This window comes from Equus asinus, chromosome 21 (genome assembly GCF_041296235.1).
Source record: "Equus asinus isolate D_3611 breed Donkey chromosome 21, EquAss-T2T_v2, whole genome shotgun sequence".
Classification (NCBI taxonomy): Eukaryota; Metazoa; Chordata; class Mammalia; order Perissodactyla; family Equidae; genus Equus; species Equus asinus.
The window spans coordinates 47,168,718-47,192,757 of record NC_091810.1 but is presented as its reverse complement, the minus strand read 5'-3'; the positions used below and the strand labels follow the sequence as shown (position 1 = coordinate 47,192,757).

Here is a 24,040-nt window from a genome sequence, read left to right as displayed (position 1 = left end):
TCTGTTCAAAGATGAAAGTTTCTCCTGACCTAGAAGGCGCGGTGCACATGTTCAGTAGGGCAGGATTCCCAGAGCTATCCGGTTCCCAAGGACACAGTCGGCAGACACCCTGGTTTTGGTCTTAGAACCTACAATTCCTCTATGGATTTGTTCTGTGTGGGAATGACGCGCTTGGTGAGGCTCACGCTCTCAGCCAGCCCCAAAATCCCAGTAACCTATCAATGAAGCCACACTTGGGGCTCAGGGTTTTCAACCACGACCTCACTAATGGACACTCCAGTGTTACCATGTCACTCCCCAGCTCTGCCAGTCCTCCAGGGCTCTCCATTGCCTTTGGGAGAAAATTTAAGCCCTTTGACAAGGCACTCTGCTCCAGCCTGCCACCTTCTGCAGCTACTCTCCTGCCTCGGCACCCTTGTACCCAGCTCCCACAGTCCTCTCTGTTGGGAAAGCCCTCATCCACTCTTACTTCCCCCTGCTCAGAGCATCCTGTCCTCCACTCACTTTGCAACCCTGCACCCCCCATCAGAAGCTCCTCTGTGCTCCTGCACACCTGGGTCTGGTGTGCCTGGGCCTGCCCCATCCCTGCCCTGTTCCTCTGGTTACTGCATCTCTAGGGCCAAGGCACATGAGTGGACTGAATCGATGCCAGCCTGCCCACAGGGCCCACCGCCCACCCGTGTGTCTGTGTGCCTCTCCCTGTCTCCCGCCTGCACTCACCACTCCTCTCTCCTCTAAACCCAGGACATCTCTGGGCTCAAAGCTTGCCAACTACCCATGCACCACAGAGCCAAGGCTACTCCACCCAGCACCCCTCCACCCCCCAGTTCCACAGCCAGTGGAGTATACATGCTATGATGGGGCTCATCTAGGATGCCTGCACACCTACCCAGCACCTGGCCCTGACAACACTAGGCTACCTGCACACCTGCCATCAGCAGCTGGCATGTATCTCCTCTGAGTCTGCCCATCTCCTGGACGAATCCACAGCAGCCTATCTCTGGGAAGATGCTCTGCCCTGAACATGCTCACATGACTGGGCATCAGAGTCCTTGAAAATAATCAACCCAAGAGAAGATTCCCAATCAGCAAACGATGGAAATTCAGCACATGGACCCTATCTGCATATTTTCCTTTATTAGGAAAGTATTCTAATCTCATAGATAACAAACTCTCAAGTGCACATCGATTTGAACTTGGGAAAAATGCAGGACCTGGGTGGTTAAAGAAAAACTGGAATATGAGACACAAGCCAGAGGGGTATTCTTGAAAAGAGGAACAGTCATGTCCATGTGCCCATCGTGGGCATGTCTGCTGTGGTGCTGTGGCCATTTTGTAAGACCTTGGCCCACCAGGGCTAGGGCAATTCCAGTCCTCTAGGCATCAATGCACTTCAGATCCCAATGCACAGCCAGAAGTCCACCCCAAAAGGAAATGTTTCAGAAGCCTCACCTTCACCAGCCAGCCTTCACCTCACAGCAGCAGCCCCCAGACACAGCAGAGTCAGTAAGGAAGAGCAATGACTCAGGCAGGCCTTGGTCAACATCTGAGCTCCACCACTGGCCAGTTAGGTGTCCCTGGGCAAGAGGTTTAACCTCTCTGGGCCTCCATTTCCACCTCTGTAAAATGGGGGTGATGAGTGGGCCTGCCCTTCAAAGGGCTGGGCTGTGAGAAGCACTTATCTGAAATCACCAGCAGGCTTTCTTGAGAAGCAACCGTAGTCCTGTACCCACTACTTCCAAAGGACCCCCCTTTCAGACATGCACACTCTTCCTGTGCACAGAGTCCCTATGGCTCCCTCGGGAAAGGCCACCAGAGGGAGGGTGGGAGCTGGGAAGCCCTCTGTCCTAACAGCCAGCATCCTCAAGGAGTGGCCAGACGGGTGCTGCCTGCTGCTTGGGAAGGAGGGAATGGAAATTCTGAGTGTTTCTGCAGAGCAGCCCAGAAACCAACAGTGCCGAGCTGAGCCTCTGGAAGCACAGTGACGATGGGGAGTGTGTGTATGTGTGTGTACCACTCACTTTAGCAACAGGAACTCTCCGTTTGAGCCAAAGGAAAGCCAGCTCCAAGGGAGTACTGAGGACAGCAATCACATGCCCAAGCCAGGGAGGCAGCCTTTGGGAGAAAGCGCTACAGCAGGAAACACCATGTTTTCCCATCTACTCCAAGCTTTCATGGGTTGTGTCCACTTTACAACAAAGGAAACTGAGACTCAGATACGAAGTAACTGCCAGCCTCAAGCCTCACTCACAAGTCTAGGGTCCTACCTGCCCTGGGCCATTCCTCTGGGCACGCCATCTGGTCCCCATCTTACCTTCACTAAGACACAGCCCTTCTCAGCTTCCTTGTCCACTCTCATCAGCAGACATTATAGCACTCAACAAACTGCCAGCCCAGCATAGAAAGAGGGCAATTGCTGCTTACCTCCTACCTACTGTGTGCCAATGTTTTATATATGTCACTTCATCTAATCCTTATAGTGTCCCTTCACAGCAGCCATTATTAACCTTATTTTTCAGATGGAGAAGCAGGCTCCGGGAGGTTAAATAACTTGCTCTAAGTCACCCAGGAAATGACAGAGCTGGGATCTGAACCCAAGTACAGACAGTGCCGACACCAGGTAGCTCTGACAGGTGACATGGCCTGCAGTTTTGCTTCGACGTGCCCAGCTTCTCTCTTACATCCCCATGAAGGCCCCCAGCTCCTGAGTCTAACATTTTTTGTGTCATTCCCTCACCCCACCTGTCCTGGAATGCCTGCCCGGCACAGAGCTGAAAACAGAGCAGGCCCTCCAAAAACACTAGACACCTCAAAGAGCCAAGCCCACCACAGTGACATTCCTGTGTAATGAAACCTTCCCAAGGCAAAGGGTCAACAGCTCCGCCCTCCACAGCATCGCAGCTGCTCACCTGCACTCTAGCACCCTGAAGATGTAGCATTTCCCCGAGAGCCTGGCAAGTAAGCAATAAAGCAGAGCTAAGAAGATGACAGGCAAGAGTGGGAAGAGACACATGCACTGGGGCTGGGAGTGACCACAGTGGCAGAATAACGAGAGCAGCGTTGAAGGGGTAAATCGTATCAGTGCTTTGTCTGTTGAGCATCAAAGGGAACTAGGGGCCTGCCTAGTGGTCCTAGCCGGTATATCCTGAGTGAAACCACAGTATCATTAACCCACACATCCACACCTACAGAGCTGCACCAAGTCTACAATTTTCACTTTTGCCAAATATAAACACCTTAACATCAAAAGAAAAACAAAGGTGAAACTCACACTAGATGAATCTATTTAACTTTGTGGAAATCTCATTTGGGGTCTATAGGTGTTCCCTCTCACCCCACCATGGTGTGGGGTCCTGGCTCACAATAGGGTTGACCTTCTGCTTGCCTCAGTTTCTGTTGCTGCCAGCCTGTCATATGCCACCAAGAGCTCAGCACTTCACACACAGTAGGAATTGCATAAATATCTGTGGATCTCAGCCACTCAAACACATGGGTAACTAACCCATAAATTTTCATTAAAAAACCAAACAAAACAGCTTGCAGGTCTTCCTTGTGACAAGAAATCAACCCATCTGGGGTTAACTTCTTGACTGGTCTCTGGATTGACTACGGTCTCACTTTTCCAAGATGCAGGTATGGATAAGGAGCTTCCACCAAGGAATATAAAGTTGGAGAAAGCGTTAATCCCATCCTAACAAGAAAAAGATTGACAATCTAAAAGAATCATAACTTTTCTTAAATCAGATAGCTGAGGTCACAGAGCAAACAACGAGCCTGAAATCTAAGGAAAAACAGACTTTTACAAGGAAAAGAGGAAGTGAGCATCAGCTCACCTCTGGCAAAGCACAGGAAAAAGGGACACTGCGTGCCATACAAGTGGGTAAGAAGAACTGAGTTATGAGTTTCAAAAATTTCTAGAGACTGAGTGTGAACAGGGTGAGAGTGGAGAACCTCTGGGAGCCACAGATACAAGGGCAGTTTGCACCCACTCACAGGTTCTTCTCTATAGACCTCTACTGGGCGTCCACGAGAAAGAGGGGGGACAGGGCAGTAGAGAGCAGAAAACCATCGTTGAGGGTACAGACCTGGAGGAGGGGAGTGGACATGGAAAAGGCATGAAGTCCTGCCAGGACCCTAGTCCATTACAGAACAAAATCCTTAAGCTACTAGCGGAAGAGCAAAGAAAGATAAAAACCCCTCTGCCCTTGGAGAAGAGGCAGGAAACCATCCTGAGCCAAGATCACTGAGGGCTCCTATGGCTGAGGGAGAGGCAGAACTTTGGCTGAGAATGCCCTACTTCTGAGATCCAGGACATAGGGCCTGACTAAGACTGAAGCTGGGCCAGGACAACAGAGAATCCCCCCAACAAAGCTAGCAAGCACCACGTAACAAGCAACAGCAGCCTATCACTGGAGGAGGGGCCAGAGCATGGAAACAGACACCCTCTAAGGAGGAGACCCCCAGGAAGGCAGAAAGCTGGGGGTGGAGCAGGAACATTGAGAAAAACCCTCCAACACCCAGACCTCACTCTATGTGCAGGGTGGGTGTTGCCCAACTAAGCTCAACTCCTGATAAGACAGACTATTTACCTTAGTTTCTCCTAAACATGCTGTCTGGCATTCAACCAAAAATTATGAGACACACAAAAAGGCAAGGGGAAAAAACCCCACTGTCAAGAGACCAAGCAATCACCAGAATCAGATTCAGATGACTTAGATGTTGGCACTATCAGACAGCGGATTTAAAATAACTATGATTAATGTTAAAGGTTCTACTGGAAAATGTGGATGACACACATGAACAGGTGGGGAATTTCAGCAGAGAGGTAGAAATTGTAAGAGTCAATGGAAATGCTAGAAATAAGAAACCCAGTAACAGATATGAAGAATGGCTTTGATGGACTAGTAGAAGGGTCAACTCAGCTGAGGAAAATAAATCAATGACTTCAAAGATAGATCAGTTCCTCAAACTGAAACACAAAAGGGAAAAAAACAGAATAGAGCATCCATAAGCTGTGGGACAATGTAAAATTGTCTAACACGTGTGACCGGAATCCCAGAAGGAGAAGACACAGAGAAGAGACAAATCTGCTGGTAATGAATTCTCTCACTTCTGTTTGTCTGAAAAATAGTCTTTATTTCTCCATCTCCAAAAGACATTTTTGCTGAGTGTAGAATTCTACATTGATAGTTTTTTTCTTTGACTACTTTAGAGATTATTTCCATGTCTTCTGGCTTGTGTAGTTTCACATGAGAATAATTCTGTAATTCTTACCTTAGATCCCCTGTATATAATGTGTCTCCTTTCTCTGTCTACCTTCAAGATTTTCTCTTAATCTTTGGTTTTTGGAAGCTTGAATATAATTTGTGTGGGGTTTTATTTTGTTTTTGTTTTTTCATCAGTCTGCTTGTCATTTGCCTGAGCTTCTTGGATCTGTGGTTTGATGCTTTTCATTACTTTTCAAAAACTCTTGGCCATTATCTTTTCCATAGCACCAAAAAAACACGTTTTCAGTTTCCTAGGGCTGCTCTCAAAAAATTGTCACACTTGGTGGCTTAAAACAACAGAAATTTATTTTCTCAGAGTTCTGGAGACCAGAAGTCTGAAGTCAAGGTGTCAACAGGCCACACTCCCTCTGGAGACACTAAGAGAGAATACTTTCTTGCCTCTTCTAGCTTCTGGTGTCTCCAGGATTCCTTGGCTTATGGCTGCATAACTCCACTCTCTGCTTTACATGGCCTTCTCCTCTTCTCTCTGTGTGTCTCTCCTCTATGTGTCTCTCATAAGGACACTTGTCATTGGATTTAGTGTCAACTCAATAATCCAGGATAATCTCATCTGGAGATCCTTAACCTAATTATATCAGCAAAGACCCTTTTCCCAGGTAAGGTCACATTCACAGGTTCTTGGGGTTAGGACATGGATGTGTCTTTTGGGGGGCCACCATTCAACCCACTACAAAATGCTTAGATATAAATCTAACAACATATCTAAAAAATCTGTATGCTAAAAACTGCAATACACTGATGAGAAAAATAAAAGAAGATCAATATCAATAAAGAGCTATATCATGTGCACGTACTGAAGATTCAACATTGTTAAAGATGTCAATTCTTTCCAAAGTCATGTATAGGAATCAAAAAGCTGAATCTAAAATTTATGTGGAAAGGCAAAGGAACTAGAAAAGTCAAAACAATTTTGAAAAAAAGAAAAAAATTAGAGGACTCACATTACCTGATTTGAAGACTTAGTCGCAAGCTCTACCAATCGAGACAGAGTGGTATTTGTGAAAGGACAGATGCATACATCAGCAGAACAAATGGAGTCCAGAAGTAGAACCACAGATATCTGGTCAATTAATTTATTTTTATTTATTTACTTATTTATATGAAGAAGACTACCCTGAGCTAACATCTGTTGCAAATCCTCCTGTGGTTTTTTTTTTTTTTTTTTGCTTGAGGAAGATTAGCCCTGAGCTCACATCTGCGCCAATCTTCCTCTACTTTGTATGTGGGATGCCTCCACAGCATGGCTGATGAGTGGAGTGGGTCTGCACTGGGGATCCAAACCTGTGACCCAGGCCACTGAAGTGGAGCGTGAAGAACTTTAACCACTCGGCCACAGGGCCGGCTCCTGGTCAATTAATTTTTAACAAAGGTACGTAAACAACTTAGTAAAGAAAAGATAGCGTTTTCAACAATTGCTGGAATAATTGGATACCCATACGCAAAAAAAAGAATTTTGGTACATATCTTGCACCATATGCAAAAAGTAACTCAAAATGAATCACAGACCTAAATGTAAAACCTAAAACTATAAGATTGGCATAAATTTTTCTTCTAAAACAGGAGAAAATCTTTGTGACCTTGGGTTAGATAAATATTTCTTAGATATGACACCCAAAGCATGATCCATAAAAGAAGTTGATATCATGAACTTCATCAAAATTCAAAATTTTAAAAGACACTGTTAAGAAAATGAATACACAAACTACAGACTGGGAGAAAATACTTGTGTAGTGTAAGCACTGACAGTTGTTTTTTTCTTCTTTTTTGTAATGCAAGTGCCTGACTTGAGCTTTGATTGCTGAAGCATTCATTTCAAAGAGGCATCCACTTCAAGAGGGCTATCTCGAATAAACACACTGCCAGCCACATGACTAGATAAAGAGCCAGGCCCTCTCCCCCCACTGAGGCTCCTTTGTTTTAGAGATCTTGGTTGATGCCGATTAACTGATCATTTTGGCCACTTGTTTTTTTTCCCTCTTCCTGCACTTTAAATTCCTGCTTTTCTGTTTTAAATTCACCAGTAAAGAATGAGCCTGCAAAACTCTAGGCCCCCACCCTTGATCCCAATAAAAGCTGAACCCCAGGCCCATGTACTCCCCACCTCTCTCTCTCCCCACAAACTCGCTGCATGGCCCCAGGTGTGCTGTGTAATTTCCAGGTCCTGTGAGTAATAAACCTTTATTTTTTCAAAATTTCCTGATGGTTATTGCAGAATGGTGTCTTGCAATCATAATAAGAACCACAGGGCCAGTCCAATAACAACAATGGTTATTGATAGGCTGAGACCAGCACAAAACAATTTGCAAGTCACATATCTGGCAAAGGACTTGTATCCAGAATACACAAGAACTTTCAAAACTCAATGAGAAGACAAACAACCTAACAACAACAAAATATAGGCAAAAGATTTGAACAGACACTTCACCAAAGAACATATAAAGATGGCAAACAAACACACAAAAAGATGCTCTACATCATTAGCCGTTAGAAAAATCCCAGTTAAAATTACAGAGAGATACCACTATACACCTATTTGAGTAGCCTAAAGTTAAAAAGACTGACCATTCCAAGGACTGACAAAGAGGTGGAGAAACTCAAACTCTCATACACTACTGGAGAGAATGTAAGATGGGTACAACCACTTTGGAAAACACTTTGACAATTACTTAAAAGGTTAAACATATACCTATTATATGTCCCAGCCCTTCCACTCCTACGTATTTACCCAAGAAAAATGGAAATATATATTCATAGAAAGATATGTACATAAAAGTTAACAGCAGCCTTATTTGTAATAGCCAAAAATTGAAAATAACCCAAATGTTCACCAATAGGCAGAGAAACAAATTGCGGTATATCCATTCAATGGAGTACTACTCAGCAATAAAAAGGAATGAACATGAACTATTGATACGTGTAACAACATGGGTGAATCTCAAAGTAACTAGGTTGAGTGAAAGAAAACAGACTACTCTGACTCTGCACTCAAGGTGAAAATCACCACCTCTCTACCGGACATGACCAATGGGCACAACCTAATGCTGAAAACCCCAGGTAAGACCCATGAGGTCCACCATTGGTCTGGGGACTACCGTTTCCAAATGCAGAAAGCCAGAGTTACATTTCAGCACAGTTCAATTCCCAAAGCCTCAATCTCCCTGGTTGTCTGCAGATGTCCCAGGTAGGGCTTCCTAAGCAGCAGCAGCCCACCCTGTGGAACATCAGGCCTCATTTGCTTAGGGGTCCATACACAGCTTGACAGTCACGAGCGAGTGAACTCGGCACACACCATGCCAGCAGCCAGGAATGGCTGGAATTTTACCATAAAGATGTTGTGAGCTGACTTGACAGAACGCCCCCTTCTAGTGGGTGGGGTGGTCAATTATTAACACCTGTTCAAGGTGGAAATTTCTCCTTTTCTTTTAATCTCTAATACTGGACCTTGTCTCCTGCCCAGCTACTCTGGAAGCCAAAATTCTGTAATACAAAAGCATCCAGGAACTGCTCCATGGCTTAAGATTGGGCCACAGAGGGGAGAGGAAGGTGACCTGACTCCAAGGTCTGGGCTGTCTCACTGGTACCCTCCTTGTATAGAGCCAGGCGGGCAGCCCGTCTGGCCACTGCCCACTTAAAACGCCAAAGCATGTCACTGTGCTTCCAAAGCAGAGCTGAGTACAAAACTGGAAGAAATGAACAGACACACACACAGAGACACACACAGCATGATTAAATCTTTTCAATTTAATCTTTCATTGAACTGTTCACTGCATAGTCTGCCAAGTGAGGAGGCAGAGATTCAAGGACACAGACGTTTCTTAGTCTTTACCTCAGGCCTTTTCTTTGACAATTTGCCCTCATGGAAAGTTAACAGGCGTCCACGTGTGCCTGACTCCCTGTTTGCTAAATCTGGCCCTGGCGAGGAGAGCAGGGACCAGGACAGAGCTCACTTGGGCTCCCCCTCATCTCCAGCTTCTCAAGTGGAAAGAGGCACGGCTGTTTTCTCAAATCAAAGCTCAGAAGAAACCTGGTACTATATTCCCTACACATATTTGTGGACTAGATATACTACAGCCTTGTTTGCCCTATAATTTAGGGTTCCGGCCTGGAGTCAACAAGAGAGGAAACTTCTGGTTCTAAACATAGCCCTGAACCCAAGAGGAATTCTGGTTTCTTAAAATCACCTAATTGTTCGGCAATCTTGCCAATGTTCTTCCAAGCCAGCCTGAGCATGAAGATGGGGTTTGGTTACTGCTGTTGGCGTTTATCTAGAGGATGAGTATGCAGGGTGCCTTTGGCGTTCCCTACACCAGGCTGCCAAGGAGGGTGGGGTGCTGATCATCTATGTGCACAGAGTGCATGAACCAAGAGGCTCAGGGTCACAGGCCTGGGGTGGCAGAGCAGCCTCTGAACTGAATCAGACACTCCATGATGACGGATCAGTTAGGTTTCAGAGCCACCCCTTGATCCCAGGCCCCCACCAATGAGAAGCAGACAGGGTGCCCCTTGAACCAAGAATTATGAACGGGTCGAAGGATGGGTCTAAACTGGAGGATGAGGGATCCATGTGCCCGACCTGTCCCTGAATTCCATGCCTTCTCACATAGACCCTGTGCCGTCCAGACCCCAGGACCACAGGCAGCTTGGCCCATTTTCTCATCTCACAGTCTTCTCCTCAGAGAGTAGTCCCTTTGAGGCAGGGACCATAGGGGTTTCTATCATTCTATTACACTTGTGTCGGCCGCTGGCCTGCCAGGCATGTGGGAGATGCTAAATGCACAAACCAAGGAACCCCCAGCTCCTCATGCGGGCCCAAAGTAAGCCTGAGGCCCCACACCTATGTCAGCCACTCCTGGGCTCAACCCCTAGCAATCTCCCACTGACTCCCCAGCCAGGCTCTCCAAGGGTTTCTAAGTATTTCCCCAAACATAAGATGGCTGATTTATAAAGTCAAATTTTTCAAAGGAGTGAAAAGAGTGCCTTGGTAAGCAGGAAATGGAAAGTCATTCTAATGTCCAAATCTGCCCCCAGGAGAAAGAAGTGGAGCTGGAAGGTCTGTCTTACTGAAATGACATACCCACGTGAGGGAAGCTATGAGGAGAAAGGAATGAGGATGAAATGGGGAGAGGAAGGCTAAGCAACGCAAACTGGTGGAGGCGTGAGAAAGCAAAGGGACTACTATGCAGTGAGAACTTTCCTTAGCGCAGAAGAGACCCTGGCCCTCCTCCCTGGAGGGGTTCTGAGGGACCAGGAAAACAACCCAGGCCTTTAGGGGGTGAAGCCCTCTGGGTCATCACACACTGGTAGGCAGCAAGGCAGAGCTGGGGGGGTCAGGGAAATGGACAAGAAGGAACAAGGCAGGACAGGGTGGTGGAGTCCTCCACACAGCCCACAGAAGCCTCAGGAGGAGCAGGCCAGCGCTCATGCTGGAGAGCGTCTGCAGAGGGTCTGCCCTGGAGTTCCCGGAGCAGACGCACCTCTAGAGCATTCTCAGAAACAATACTGACAAACAGACAAAACTGCCCTGCAGTCCCCATGCTGGTGATCAACACCCTTATAAGAGAACTCTCTCCAAATACGACTTGCTTCCTTTGGGGCTGGCTCTTGCTCAGTTCACTTCCACAAACGTTACCAAGGGACCCCTCCAGGCTGATCGCTGAGCACCCTAGGGTTAACGACCCTCTACCTTGAGGCAGAAACACCTACCCTGCACACACCTGAGCGCCAGGCACCCTGGGAGGGGAGATCAAGGCTTCTGATAAAGCTCGTGTTGACTGTAGTTTTTTTTTCTAATTAAACTGCTTTGAACTAATTTTAGACTTAGAAAAAAGTTGCAAAAAATAGTACAAAGAATTTCCTTATATCACTCCCCTGGGCTCCCCCAGTGTTAACATCTTACATAACCATTAGTACCATGATCAGACCAGGAAATTAACATCGGGACAATTTCATCAACTAAACTAAGGACCCCATTTGAGCTTCATAAGTTTTTCTAGTAATGTCCTTGGATCCTGATGTTCTAGAATCTTATCCAGGATCTCATGCTGCACTTAGTTATTTCTCCTTAGTCTCCTGCAATCTGTGTCAGTCCCTCAGTTTTCCCTGTCTTTCAGGACCCTGACACTTTTGAAGAGCACCGATCAGTTATGTTGTCAAATGTCCTTCAATTTGGGTCTGTCTGATGTTTTCTCATGATTGGATTGAGGTTATGCATTGTTGACAAAAACATCAAGAAAGCCATGTGCATGATATCACAGAGCTCATGCAGACAGGAGGACTTACTATTAGGGGCGTTTGACCTTGATCAATGCTGATGTTGACCTCTCTGCCATGTTTCTCCAATGCAAAGTTACACCTTTCCCTATGTAGTTAATCTTGGGGGACTGTGGCTTTTTAAAAGGGAATGTGTTTCTGTCATTACAAGCTCTGTGTGTCAGCCTAGCTTGCTGATGGCTGCAGCTGCCCCACAGATGAGAGGCATCTAATGAAGATGAGCGGCAGAGCCGACGTCTCTGGAAGACGCCGAAGCTCTCGGTGACAAAGAGGAACAGTAGCGGTTTATTTATAGATCCACTTGAAGACAGCTCATTGTAACTACTGGAGTTGAATTTTTAAAACCTCGGGAACAAAGGCTGGCTATTTTAAACTCTCCTTGCACTTAGTTCAATGGAGAGTGTTAGAGGCACCAACCACACCCGGGCATCACTCCCAAGCTCAGCAATTCATATTTTGTGCAGCATCTCAGGACATGAACAAAGCCTGCCAAGACAGATAACCAAGACTGGTTCTGCCTACCCGCACAGAGGCAGCAGGGCTCAAGTGGGCCAGAGCCCTCAGCCCCATGCTGCCCAGGGAAGAGTCCAGGGAGGTTGCACCCCACGGGGTCTCACAGCCTCCGTTTCCTGGAAAACAAAGTTGCATACAGCTTCTGTGAACCAAGGTTACATCACCTCTCACCCTCCCTCCTCCAGCAGGCTACAAAGACGGACAGCGCCCCCCAGCGGATGCCTGCCCCATGACAGCTGGCGGTAGCTGGCCCACCTGCGCTGACACAGCTTCAGGCTGGAACAAGGATGTCCTGGCCCTTACACAACTATCCCTGAGGACAGTGGGAGGGGGGAACCCCAAAGCTCCTCCTGCCCCCAGCCTGACTGCAGCTGGCTCTAAGCCAAGCCTGCTCAATCTCTCCATGTACCAGAACCATGGTGGGGAGGGGAGATGTGGGTTTTCTCAAAGCCTCCCACGGCCTTATTTGAACAAAAAGCACAAAACAACATTCTTGACACAATGAGGAAAAATGTGAATATGGACTAGGCATTTGATATTAAGGAATTATTAATTTTGTGGGATGTGATAAGAGCACTGCAGTTATATAACCAAGAAAAGTCTTTATTTAGGGTAAAATAATGTATCTGGGATTAAACAAAAATACTCCAACTTTTCTAAAAAAAAATGTCAGGGTAGATAAACAAAATAAGATTGGCAAAATGCTGAAGCTAGGTGAAGGGTACATGGAGTTCATTCTATTACCTCTCAACTTTTTGTGCTAGCTTGAAAATTACCACAATACAAAGGTGTTTTGTTTTAATTAAGAAAAAAAAAGCTCCCAGGTGACTAGAATGAGCTGTGGAACTGAGACCAGGCAAGTGGGACCCCAGAAGGAAGATGACGCACAGGATCGCCCTCACTCTGGTGTCCTGACATTTTCAAGCATAGAAGGCAGATTCATCTGAATCCATGAATGTTCAGACCAGCCTTTGGCATTGCCACAGAGAAAGCCCCCGATGGCACCAAGAGCATGCAGTGAACCCTGCAGCAATGTCCGGACCTCCAAAGAAACTAATTTTAAGATAATCTCCATGGAAACCATCTATTCTGATTTTTTCCATGGTAACCAATGAGAACATAAACACAAGCATATCCAACACCCTTACACCACATGGGCAATGCTGCCATCCAATCTGGAAAATATAAGCTGCAAAGGGCTTTTTTTCCATTGAAATAGAAAAGAACTGAAACTTCTAGTCCAGACATGCAGATTCTACCACCCTCCATGGCCTAGTCACTGTTTATACCACCTCATGCCACCTGCTCTCAAACTGACAAATCAGCCCAGAAAGTGGTTTCCTTCATTTATCCTGGGACCATCAAAAATGCCAAAACGAAAGAGCCAGAGCCTGCCTCTAGCCTCACACACTCAACCCGTGCTGCCCACAGACTGGCATGTGTCCACTGAACGTTGATTTCCTGAGCATTCTGTGTTCCAGACATGCTGAGCGCCACAGGGAGGCCAAGGCCCCAGCCCTCCAGGGAGACAAGTTAGGCCTGCAAATAACTGAGTATAGGAGAGAGGGCTGCTCCAGCAGGGACAGTGCTTGGGGTAGGTAGAGCAAGAATTCACAACCTGCTAGTGTGCCAGGGAAGGCTGCATGGAGGAGGTGCCCTCTGGAAAGAGACAAAAAGGATGAGTGTAGCTCTGCCAGGAAACAGGATGCACCCCAAAGAATCATGTCAGACTTGAGTAACTGGGTCTATTTCCACTTGTGACTCATTTCTTTCATTTTCAGGTTTCTGAGTTTGAAAAAATAGCATGGAACCAAAAGGAAGAAAGACCCTCAGATGCCAATGGCCTCCGTTCCTGCCCAGCCTCTGCTTTGCACCACATACATGGGCTCTGTTGGCTCTCCTGTGGAGAGGGGACTTGTCAGCCTGGCCTGACAGAGCTGTAGCTGCTTGTCATCACTGTTAGCAAAATGGCAGTGTCACAGCAGTGGCCCCTGAAACAAAAGGCGCTCTGAAGCATGCAGCCCGCCCCTGCCCGAGCCATGTGTGCCTTGTAGTAAAGCATCGCAATGTCAGGACCCCACTGCCCACTATTCTGTGATTTGGGCTCATTTTCCCAAGTGCAGCTATGGACTCTCCACTGAACTTGAACTTACACTTTGACCACAAGGGGAAAGGAAAACCCAAAATAGTTCTAAGACCCTTGAAAGAGATAACAGAGCTCTCAAAGGTGTGTGTGTGCCCAGGTTTATGCACTGGGTGTGTCCCTATGCATGTAGAACTGGACATAATGGCCTCCAGGCTTCATGTGGATCCCAGAGTCAGGGTCTTTCATCTTCATGACACTGTGAATGTCTTAATACACCTTGCCCTGGATTTCTGAGACTACACCTCCTGTTGGTTTAAGTCATTAAATAGACCTCCTTCCTTCTTAAGAGTTATGCCACTCCACTCCGGATAGGGACCTACCCGCTTGTGGAATGGATGGGAGTTTTCCAGTGGCAAGAAACTACCATCAGCCCCTCAAAGGGGCAGCTCAGAGAAGGAAGTTCAGCTTCTGTCCCATCCCACAGCCCCATCCTCTTGCTGCCACTGCTGTCATTGCTGTTTCGGGGCTTGTTCCTGCTCTTTCTACCTGGAGACACTTCCCCAAAAGGCTTTGCAAAGAAGACCTTCACTTGAGGGTTTAAATGTTGAGCCGCAAGTACCCAGGCCATCTCAAGCTCAGTTGTCAAGAGACTCACCTGCCAGCTTCCCTAAAGGCCCAGCAGGCTCAGGAGGATGGGAGCTGACCTAGGCACCCACATGTGTGGGGCAAGAGGTGGGAGGCAGGGACCCTGAGGACAAGGCAGGAGGCTGGTGGCCTGGAGAATGTGAAGAACAGGTGACTGGACTAATGCAGCAACAATAACACACAGGACAGGAGCCGAGACAGGATGACAGGCCAGCGGAAGACAGCGCTGGGTCCCATCTTCCCTCTAATTGATGCCCTTAGCTGGTAATAAAACCACACATCTGTATTCCTGGTTGTAAACAGAGCCCACTGGGTGCCTTTGGGTTTAAAGAGCTCACTGGGCAGCAGTGGGATCTCTTTTAACACTGCACTGAGATTAGAACCAAGGCCACACCCCTTTTCGTCCCCTGGAAAGAGGCAGACTATACAATTCTCCAGATTGTGCTGAAAGGGACACCAGTTCTCCAAAGCTGGAGACCCCAGGAGCTATAGAAACTTCCCAAGATGAACAGAGACTCTCTCCTTCCCCTCACCTCCCTGCCCAGAATGCCATGGTCATAATGAGCTAGACTGTTTTCCAATAGACCAGTGACTGGGGCCCTGGACCGGCAGCATCAGCATCACCTAGAAATGTGAGAAATGCTAACTCCTTACTGACTCAGACACTGCGGATGGGGCAAGCTGTGTCTTAACAAGCCCTCAGTGTGATTCTGATGCACACTAAAGTTTGAGAACCACTGCAAGAGGCTTACTGCGCTAAGTGCCAAATGTTAAAAGGCCTGTCTCCTCACTACACTGCCTGGAAGCCCAGTTAACTCCTCCTGATGTATTTCTGCAAACATCATTCTTATTCCTGTCAAAAGCAACTCCTCCCTTCTGGTAAACACAGAACTTATTTTACATGCGTCTGGTATTAGCCCCACCCTCCTCCCAGTAGTCAATTGTGGCCTCCAGAAGGAAAAGGAGAGAGGCTCCTGCCTGCTTCCTAGTAGCTGACACACGGGTCAGACCCTGAGGGAAGGGCCCGGCTCCCCATCCTGATCCCTGGGCCTGGGGGGCCACTCTGCCAGGAGAATCAGTCTTTGGAGCTCCTAGACTTTGTACAGACACCTTACCCACCAGCCACTGTCCAAGGATGCTGTTTCAAGCAGGAAACTTTCTTTAAAAATTGTAGTTTGGTAATAAATGTTGAATCTTCTTTATTTCTAGTCTCTTCTGTTTTTCACTGAAACTAAGAAACCCAGAGCACTTTCCATGACTTCCATTCAGGTAAAAGGCGGGGAAAATGCAACCTGAGTGTGAAGTGAGGCATCTTGTCTGTGGGCCTCTGCCACCCAGAGTAGCAAAGGCTGCTGCGGCCACCCTGCCCCAGCCCCCACAGGACAGTCTTTTGCAGAGTGAGCCGTAAAACGGAAAATGCCCAAAGGATGTAATGGGGCTGATGGGGAGAAATCAGGGGACAGAGAATCAAGATGACCTGCCTGAGGTGACAGAAGAGATGTGCCACATCAGGCCAGGCCCCAGCTTCGTCTTGGACCAGCACACAGGGACAACAGAGCTCTTACTGCCAAACAAGTTCTTAAAGGGGCTCCCAGGACCAGAAGTTTCCAGTATCATCCACCTCTCTAGCAGGTCTGCCTGAGAATTCTTTCCAGGATAGCCATCCTTGGAAGATTACCATCCCTATCCCAGGAAGGTACCTGGCCAGCCAGGTCTCCTATGGCTCCCCTGTACTATATCCAGCCCCAGCCACCCCAGCTGATCTGGAGATGATGCCCCACAGAACAGGAACCTAGAGGTCTTGGTGGGGGGAATAACAGGGATGAGCACCGGGGAGGTAAATTTCAAGCGATGAGTATGCAGACACCAGAGGCCCTAAGGCAGTGCTGCCAGGGGTCTACACACGTGCGCACACACAAAGGGGACAAACAGTCGTGTTTCTGAGTCACCAGAGTCTGTCCCGTGCTGGGCTTGGGTATCTGTCCCAAAGACTGAGGAGGCTGGATTCTTATTTCCCACTGAGAAATGGGGAGAATCCTTCTTGCTCTTTTCCAGTCAAGGTCTCTCAGTTTTGCTAACACAAGGGCCGAGACCTGCACCTCAATCCCAGGGGCACCGGCTTGATTGGGGCCTGGGCCACTCACCAGCAGATGACCTCTGGGCCCAGGTTTCTCCTCTGTGCAGCATAGGGGGGCAGGAATGAACTATCCCACAGGAGCCACACAGAGATGTGCCAGCTGGTAAGTCTCAGGAAATGTGAAAACATAATTCCTACTTTTCCCAAGTCAGCCTACAAAGCCCAGGTCCTGCCAGGCCCTACAACAGCCAAACCAGGTGGGAAGGTACCCCTTGGGAGACAGTCTGCTTTCCCATGTTTCCCATCAGGCTCTCATTCACATGGATGAAGGAGTCTGTGGACAAGGCCGGCTATTCAGCCAGAGGGTGCGAGCAGAGTGAGAGGCCCCCATTACAGAAGCCCAGAGCCCAAGGGCAGGAGCAGCCGCTGTGCTGGGAGTCTGGGCCTCATGAAACTAACACTTTTCCAAGATGAGTAAGTGCCTGGGCATCTTCTGACTCATCTGCAGCCAAGAGCCCCCTCTAACCACCTTGGAAAATTTGGAGCCAGAATTGGGGTCAAGTGGAGAAAGGAAAGGCTCCTCTCTCAGACACATAAATCTGGGGTTTACTCCTCTCTAAACAGTATAATGCCCCATCTGCCAAGCGTCCCCTCAAACCTACACTTCTCTTCACTACAGAAAGCAAACACCAGCTAGAAATTTGTATTCTCAGTAAGAGACTCAAGTCTTTCATGTTCCCAAGCAAGAAAGCAAATCTATGAGGCAGGTGGAAATGGGCCCCAGCCCTGACCTCAATCTTATGACTCCTCAGGCTAGGTGCCTGGGCAAGAACGCAGACCTTGAGCAACCACCACCTGGGACCCTCAGATCCTCAGTGTGGGGCAAGATCCAGTGCCAAGACTCTCTGGGCCAGGAATCGGGGCCCAAGAACCTTTAAGTCAAGGCCATGCCTGTGCAGCGCCCCAAAACAGAAATGTGGGAGCTGCAGCGAGGGCACAAGAGGTGGCTAGGGCTCCACCCTCAGAACCAGAAGGACTAGGAAGAAGAAACAGGCCATCCTCAGGGAAGCCTGAGGCCTCAGGTAAGAGACCCTCAGCTAACCCCGCCTGCTTTTCCTGGGGACAGTTCTAGTATTGAGGCTCTGGGAGGCCTAGGCACCTTGCCCTGAGGAGTCACGGAGACAGAGAAGAAAAAGAGGCCTGTTTCCACCACCTCATGGATTTGCTTTCGTCTAGAAGCAAAGAGGACTTGGGTCTCTCATCAAGAGGCACAACAGATGCCTGTAAGGGTCTACAACCCTCACTGGACCTCCCAAAGACAGCCTGCAGAGTAGAGTCAACATCGAAAATTACCCCAGGCAGAATGGCCCCGCTCTTGCCTGCTGTCCCTCACCCCAGCAGGTTTTGAATACCCAATCACCCTGACTGGGCAGGAGGCTCATCTAGCTCTCAGTCGGACAGAGGAAAGAAAAGGAACACTTTAAAAATAGCTAAAGCTTGGTGAGCACTTGCTATATGCCAGGCACGGTTCCAAGTGCCTGCTTGGCATGTACCACTTCGTGAAATCTCACGAAGGAGGACCTGGCATCTCCCCATTTGAGGTGAGCGTAGACAAGCCTCAGCCCTGGAACTCAAGGTTACTCTCTGAACTGGAGGGCAGCCAGCCCTGAGAACTCAGGAAGTGGTTTTTCTGTTTTACTGAATTACCTAGAATTCTGCATTCTTCCCCTCCCACTCCGCCCAGCACAACCTTCCTTCCCAATTGCATAATGGGCTCTCAGATGTTTGGAGGGAGGGCAAGAATAAATCAGAATAAATGCATCTTTGCTATTAAAAGAAGTTTTAAACTGCTTCTGTGGTTGAGGCAGAAGTCAGTCCTATGGCGGCTGGGACTTTGAGGGCAGGTGTCAAATCCAAGGTTGGCCAAGACACAGTGGTCCTCGTGCCTCGGGGTCAGGCCCCAAAGCACAGACAGCAGGAGGGAGTGAGAATCTGTAAGGATGAGTGCAGAGTGGGCGAGGTGACTAGCGCTGCAGCAGAGAACAGAGCTAAATGCTAGATCCTTGAAAGCACCAGCACAAGCACCTCTGCAGACGGCTCCTGGGGGCCCCCACAAGCCCCTCTGGGAGGCACTCATCTGCTGGAAATCTCCAACCTTCCCCAGCCTTGCAGCGCGTCACAGGGCAGAATGTGGAGCTGCCCTCCACTCAGCCCAGCGCATGGGCTGGAGTCCCTACTCCAGAGCCTTCTAAGCAGAGAAACCTCCCTAGCACAGCCCTAAAATCCCTCCTCATCACAACTCGGCCAAGAATAGAGGGAAAATGGAGCCCATTATTCTCATTCTGAAGGGCTGGGAAATGGCTTTTGCTTTTCAACATGAAATGTGCCTATAAATAAACTGTGAATTTCAACCAGGGGTTGAAAATAGCTCCGGCAGTGAACAGAGCTTTGTTCAGAGTGGGCTCAAGGACAGCCTTCATTGCGAGAGCAAGAGTTGACTGCCAAAGTCAGAGCAGGGGTCCTGGGCAGGGGGTTTTCCAGGGCAGAGGGGCTATCATGGGCTCACATGACTGCCCTTGCCACGGTCTGTCCCTCTGGCTTTAAACTGCCACACTCCAACAGGCCATGGTCAGGAATTTAAGACCCAGCACCTGGCCCGAAGTGCTTCCTAAAATCCTCAAATGCCCAGGTGTGACTCATGTGGCTTTAGGGCCCGAGGCCCAGTGTGTAGACAGAGCTGGAGGGGGAGGGATCATCACATTTGAGGGCTCTGGAGCACGGCAGTGCTGCTCATGGGCTCTTTGAGAAGCCAAGCCACCAGGGCCAGCCACCAAACCACTCACCAGGTACTATCTCAGAGCCAGGAAAGCAGGCAGGCAGGAGGAGTAGGAACACACTCCAATTGTAAGTGAAGAAAACCAAGTTGCTAAAGGTCTTTTTTGTTGTTGTTTACCAGCACCTCTGGAAGATTCCAAAGTTTGACAAGCCAAACATTTCTACAAAATGCGCTTGTGTTACAATGGACTACTACTCAGCCATAAAAAAAGACAAAATTGGCCCATTCACAGCAACGTGGATGGACCTCGAGGGTATTATGTTAAGCGAAATAAGCCAGTCAGAGAAAGACGAACTCTATATGACTCCACTCTTAGGTGGAAGTTAGTATATTGATAAGGAGATCTGATCGGTGGTTACCAGGGAAAAGGGGGCTGGGGGGAGGGCACAAAGGGGGAAGTGGTGTACCCACAACATGACTAACAAAAATGTACAACTGAAATCTCACAAGGTTGTAATCTATCATAACATTAATTAAAAAAAAAAAAATGCGCTTGTGTTAGATACTCAGGCTGAGAGACCTGGGCCACAGCTGCTGTGGGGAGCCCGTCCTTAGCATCACCCCCAAGCTCCTCTGCCCCTAATACAGCCCTGCCTACTTGCTCACACTCCTCCCGCTGCTACATCAGCCTCCTTTCTGGGCTCACTCTTGAGGCAGGAGTGACTGTAGTGCTTCTCAACTGGGGGCAATTCTGCCCCCCAGGAGACATTTGGCAATGCCTGAAGACATTTTTGGTTGTCACCTCTAGGGCTTGGGGGATGCTACTGGCAGCCAGGGAGTAGAGGCCGAGGATGCTCCGTAACATCCTACAATGCAGAGGACCGCCCCATAACAAGGATTTATCTCAGTTCCAAAGGATCAACAGTACTAAGATTGAGAACCCCTGGGTTACTGGAAGGATGGTATAGAGACAAGAACTGGCAGGGCAGGGGCTCATCGGACTCACCAGCTTCTGGCACGTGGCTGCAGAGCTCCCGGGCTCCCTGAGGAGCTGACATACCCTGGCCAGCCACAGAATCAGTCACCAGGTACTATCTCAGCACCAGGGAAGCCCTTGGGCAGGGAGGGCGAGACCACATTCACCAGCTTCCCTTCCCACCTCAGGGGAAAATCTAACCACTGAGCAGTGTTATACCAACTCACCTCAGTTTAGGAAGATGAAAAAATTCTGGGTATGATGGTGGTGATAGCTGCACAATGATGTGAATATACTTAATGCCACTCAACTGTACACTTAAAAATGGGTAAAATGGTAAATTTTATGTTATGTATATAAAATAAAACTAACAAAAAATACCACTAGCTTTCCTCGTGGCCTGGGAGTCCTGAAATGAGAGACGCTCCTAGAAGCGTACACCACATGGAGGGCATGTCGGGTGGGTGTGTGTCTGGAAGAGGGCCTATACACCAACTCAGACTCTCAAAGGGGCTTGTGACAGATAAGGAAAAAGCCCTAAACAAAGACTGATTTTAGGATTAGCAAGTCAAGTCACTTCACGAATTAGCAGAGCTCACCTACATCACACGAGGTCCTCAGAGCCTGCTTCTGGGGGTATTCAGGGCCCATTGTGGAAACGGAGGCTTAGGAAGAGTGGGTGCTTCGCCTTGGACCACACAGCCAGGGTTCAGACCCCAGAGCCCACACCTCTCCCCTATTTGAGCCCCACGTGGTGATGCCCACTGGGCAGAGCTGTGACAACAGCTCCACCGTGGGCCTGAAGGTAATATGGGAACAAAGGGTTTTCCTGAGCACTGTTGAGCTGTTCACCCACCTATACCCTATCCTGCCATGTCCTGCTGGCTTCCCTACCCACAAGCCCTCATGCTAGATTATGAGGCCCCAAGCTCAGAAAGCAGGGTGTCCCACACCCCATATCTGAGCAGGACTGAAGAGACAAGAGGTAGCCTGTCCAAGTTAATTTCCTAATAACCACAAGGAGCATGGGATTCTCCCCTTGCTGATGATTAGTAACCATTCCCAAGAGACAGGTAGCAGCGCCCTCCCCTGGGTTGGGGAAGAGCTGCCAGGCAGCCCTCTGCAGTTTCCACTTGCAGCTTCTAGCTTGGTTGGCCTAGCTCAGAGGGGCCAGCATGGTGGGCCCGGGGCAGGTGTCTCATCTGTGAATGTGAGCAGTGACTTTACCCACTCATTTGATGAGGGAAGGAATAAACAGGGCAGCACATCCAAAGATCTTGGCTGGGCCTGGCTCACCATCAATGCCCAACAGACGGGGAGCTGTAGGGGAGAGAGCATGGACCCCAGAGGATCCCAACCTTGCAGTTTGGAAAATGCCTTTTTTTTTTTTTTTTTTGAGGAAGATTAGCCCTGAGCTAACATCTGATGCCAATCCTCCTCTTTTTGCTGAGGAAGACTGGCCCTGAGCTAACATCTGTGCCCATCTTCCTCTACTTTATATGTGGGACGCCTGCCACAGCATGGTTTGACAAGTTGTGCGTAGGTCTGCACCCAGGATCTGAACTGGCGAACCCTGGGCTGCTGAAGCGGAACATGCAAACTTAACCGCTGCGCCACCAGGCCAGCCCCTGGAAAATGCCCTTCTAGGTGGAAGATAAAATGGGAGCAAGCAGACCACCGTGCAACCCAGTCATGCCCCAACAAACCCAAAAGCTGAGAACCAGCCACTCATTAGCAAATGCGGAGGGAGAAAACCTCTCAGCCAAGAGCAACTCTTAGAAGAAAAGCTTTAAATCTCGACCTCGCTCATTCCTAGAGGTAGCCCCAACACACAGGACAGGACGTGTGTGTGTGTGTGTGTGTGTGTGTGTGTGTGTGTGTGTGTGTGTCCCTCTGCTGGAGCCAAAGAAAGCCCTGAGATAGACTCAGAGGCTTCCTGGTTCTATTCTGGGCCAACCTTGACTCACTGGGGCCCTTGGGCAAGCCGCTTCCTGTTGTTCAGGCCAGTTTCCGTGTGGGGAGAGGCCATGCTGCCTCTAAGGTCCAGGAGGGAGAGATTTAAACAGCCTGCAGCCACCAGAGTTTAAAACCGTTGGGGCTCCACATCCTTGGCTATAATCTGTATTTCAGCCAAAGCTGAATGTGACCTCATTCAAAGAGACCATATCAGTTATCAATTTCTTTCCACAAATATTTATCAAAAAGTATTGTTAACTATTTTAATTCAGGAACACTGAATGCCCCTTTACCAACAAAGGTACTAAAAATGGTTTGTGGCCAAGGAACTTCCTTTCCATGGTTAAAAAAAAAGGAAGTGAGAGCAACAGGGCTGGGGCCTTTCCCATCTGTCCCAGCTGTGGCTTCAGGCCCCACACCCTCGAGGAACCCTACATGGGGTCCTATGGCCTGGGGCTTGGCATGGGACAGGTCCTTCCTTTCCTCAGGCCCCAACCAACCAGCAGCACACGCCATGGAAACACCCCCACACCAAATGGTGCGAGACCTAGGCACCCAGCGGTCTACTCTACCAGCCTCTTCACATCTTGTTTGGTCATTCTTCATTTGAAACAAAGCACCACAAATGCCAAAGTATTATTTGGCAAATGACAAGATCTTACTAGGGTACCTTCCCCATGACTGGCCCAAGCCTCCAGCCCCTGATGGTCTCCGAGTCCAATGTTATTCACCATGACACAGTCCACCAGAGTTACAGGGCTCTGACGTGCCTGCCGAGCCACTTACCAGATTCCCAGAGGAGCTGGCTAGCATAGTTGGGGGCCTCTGCACTTTTATGATTTCTCCATAATCGACAACATCAAAGTTACTCTTCCAAACCATCACCTGCCAAGATCAAGAAGCACACAGAATCAGGGGAGAAAAACCCCTTGCCAGTCCTTCTTCATGGAGAAAATGCGCCCGGAAGCCACCCCCAAAGGTCTGGGCCAGTGGTGGGATAGCAGTCCCCTCCTGATACCCCAGTTCAACTCTGGGACCTGCTCCACCTCCCAAAGAGCAGGGTTTTTGGACAGGCCTCAAGATGACCTGGACGTACCATCAGGATGAAGAATCACTGTGTGCCACCACCAGCCCTTTGCACTTGCTGGTCCCTCTGTCTGGGCTGTCCCAGGCCCAAGCTCGGTGTAGCTGTTTCCTCAGACTGAAGAGTCCCCTTCTATACCACCTTCTCAGAGAGGGCTTCCCTGGCCTCCTATGTACTTTTATCAGAGTCTTCTATTTCTTTCCTTCATAGCATCAGAGTCAGTAGTTTTTTAAATCTCTTTGTCCTTTTTCCTAGTTTATCATATCTGTTTCCCCACTGAAACAGAAGCTCCTGAGGGTGGCAGCCTGGCCTGTTACAAAGTGGTTAAGATACAGACACCAGGTCAGACCACTGGGGTTAAGATCCTGG

General features: G+C 48.6%; 1 protein-coding gene across 6 annotated transcripts in view; it reads right to left on the bottom strand.

The window, feature by feature from the left end:
- POC1A (POC1 centriolar protein A) overlaps positions 1-24,040 on the bottom strand; it is an 80,975-nt gene that overhangs the window by 20,559 nt on the left and 36,376 nt on the right. For 5 of the 6 annotated variants that reach the window (XM_070493000.1, XM_014826602.3, XM_070492999.1 and 2 more), the window contains exon 9: positions 23,374-23,472. The exons of the other annotated variant lie outside the window; for it this stretch is intronic. In XM_070493000.1, the coding sequence (XP_070349101.1) occupies positions 23,374-23,472 (99 nt within the window). The remainder of the gene's footprint in view (positions 1-23,373; positions 23,473-24,040) is intronic. 6 annotated transcript variants of the gene reach the window in all.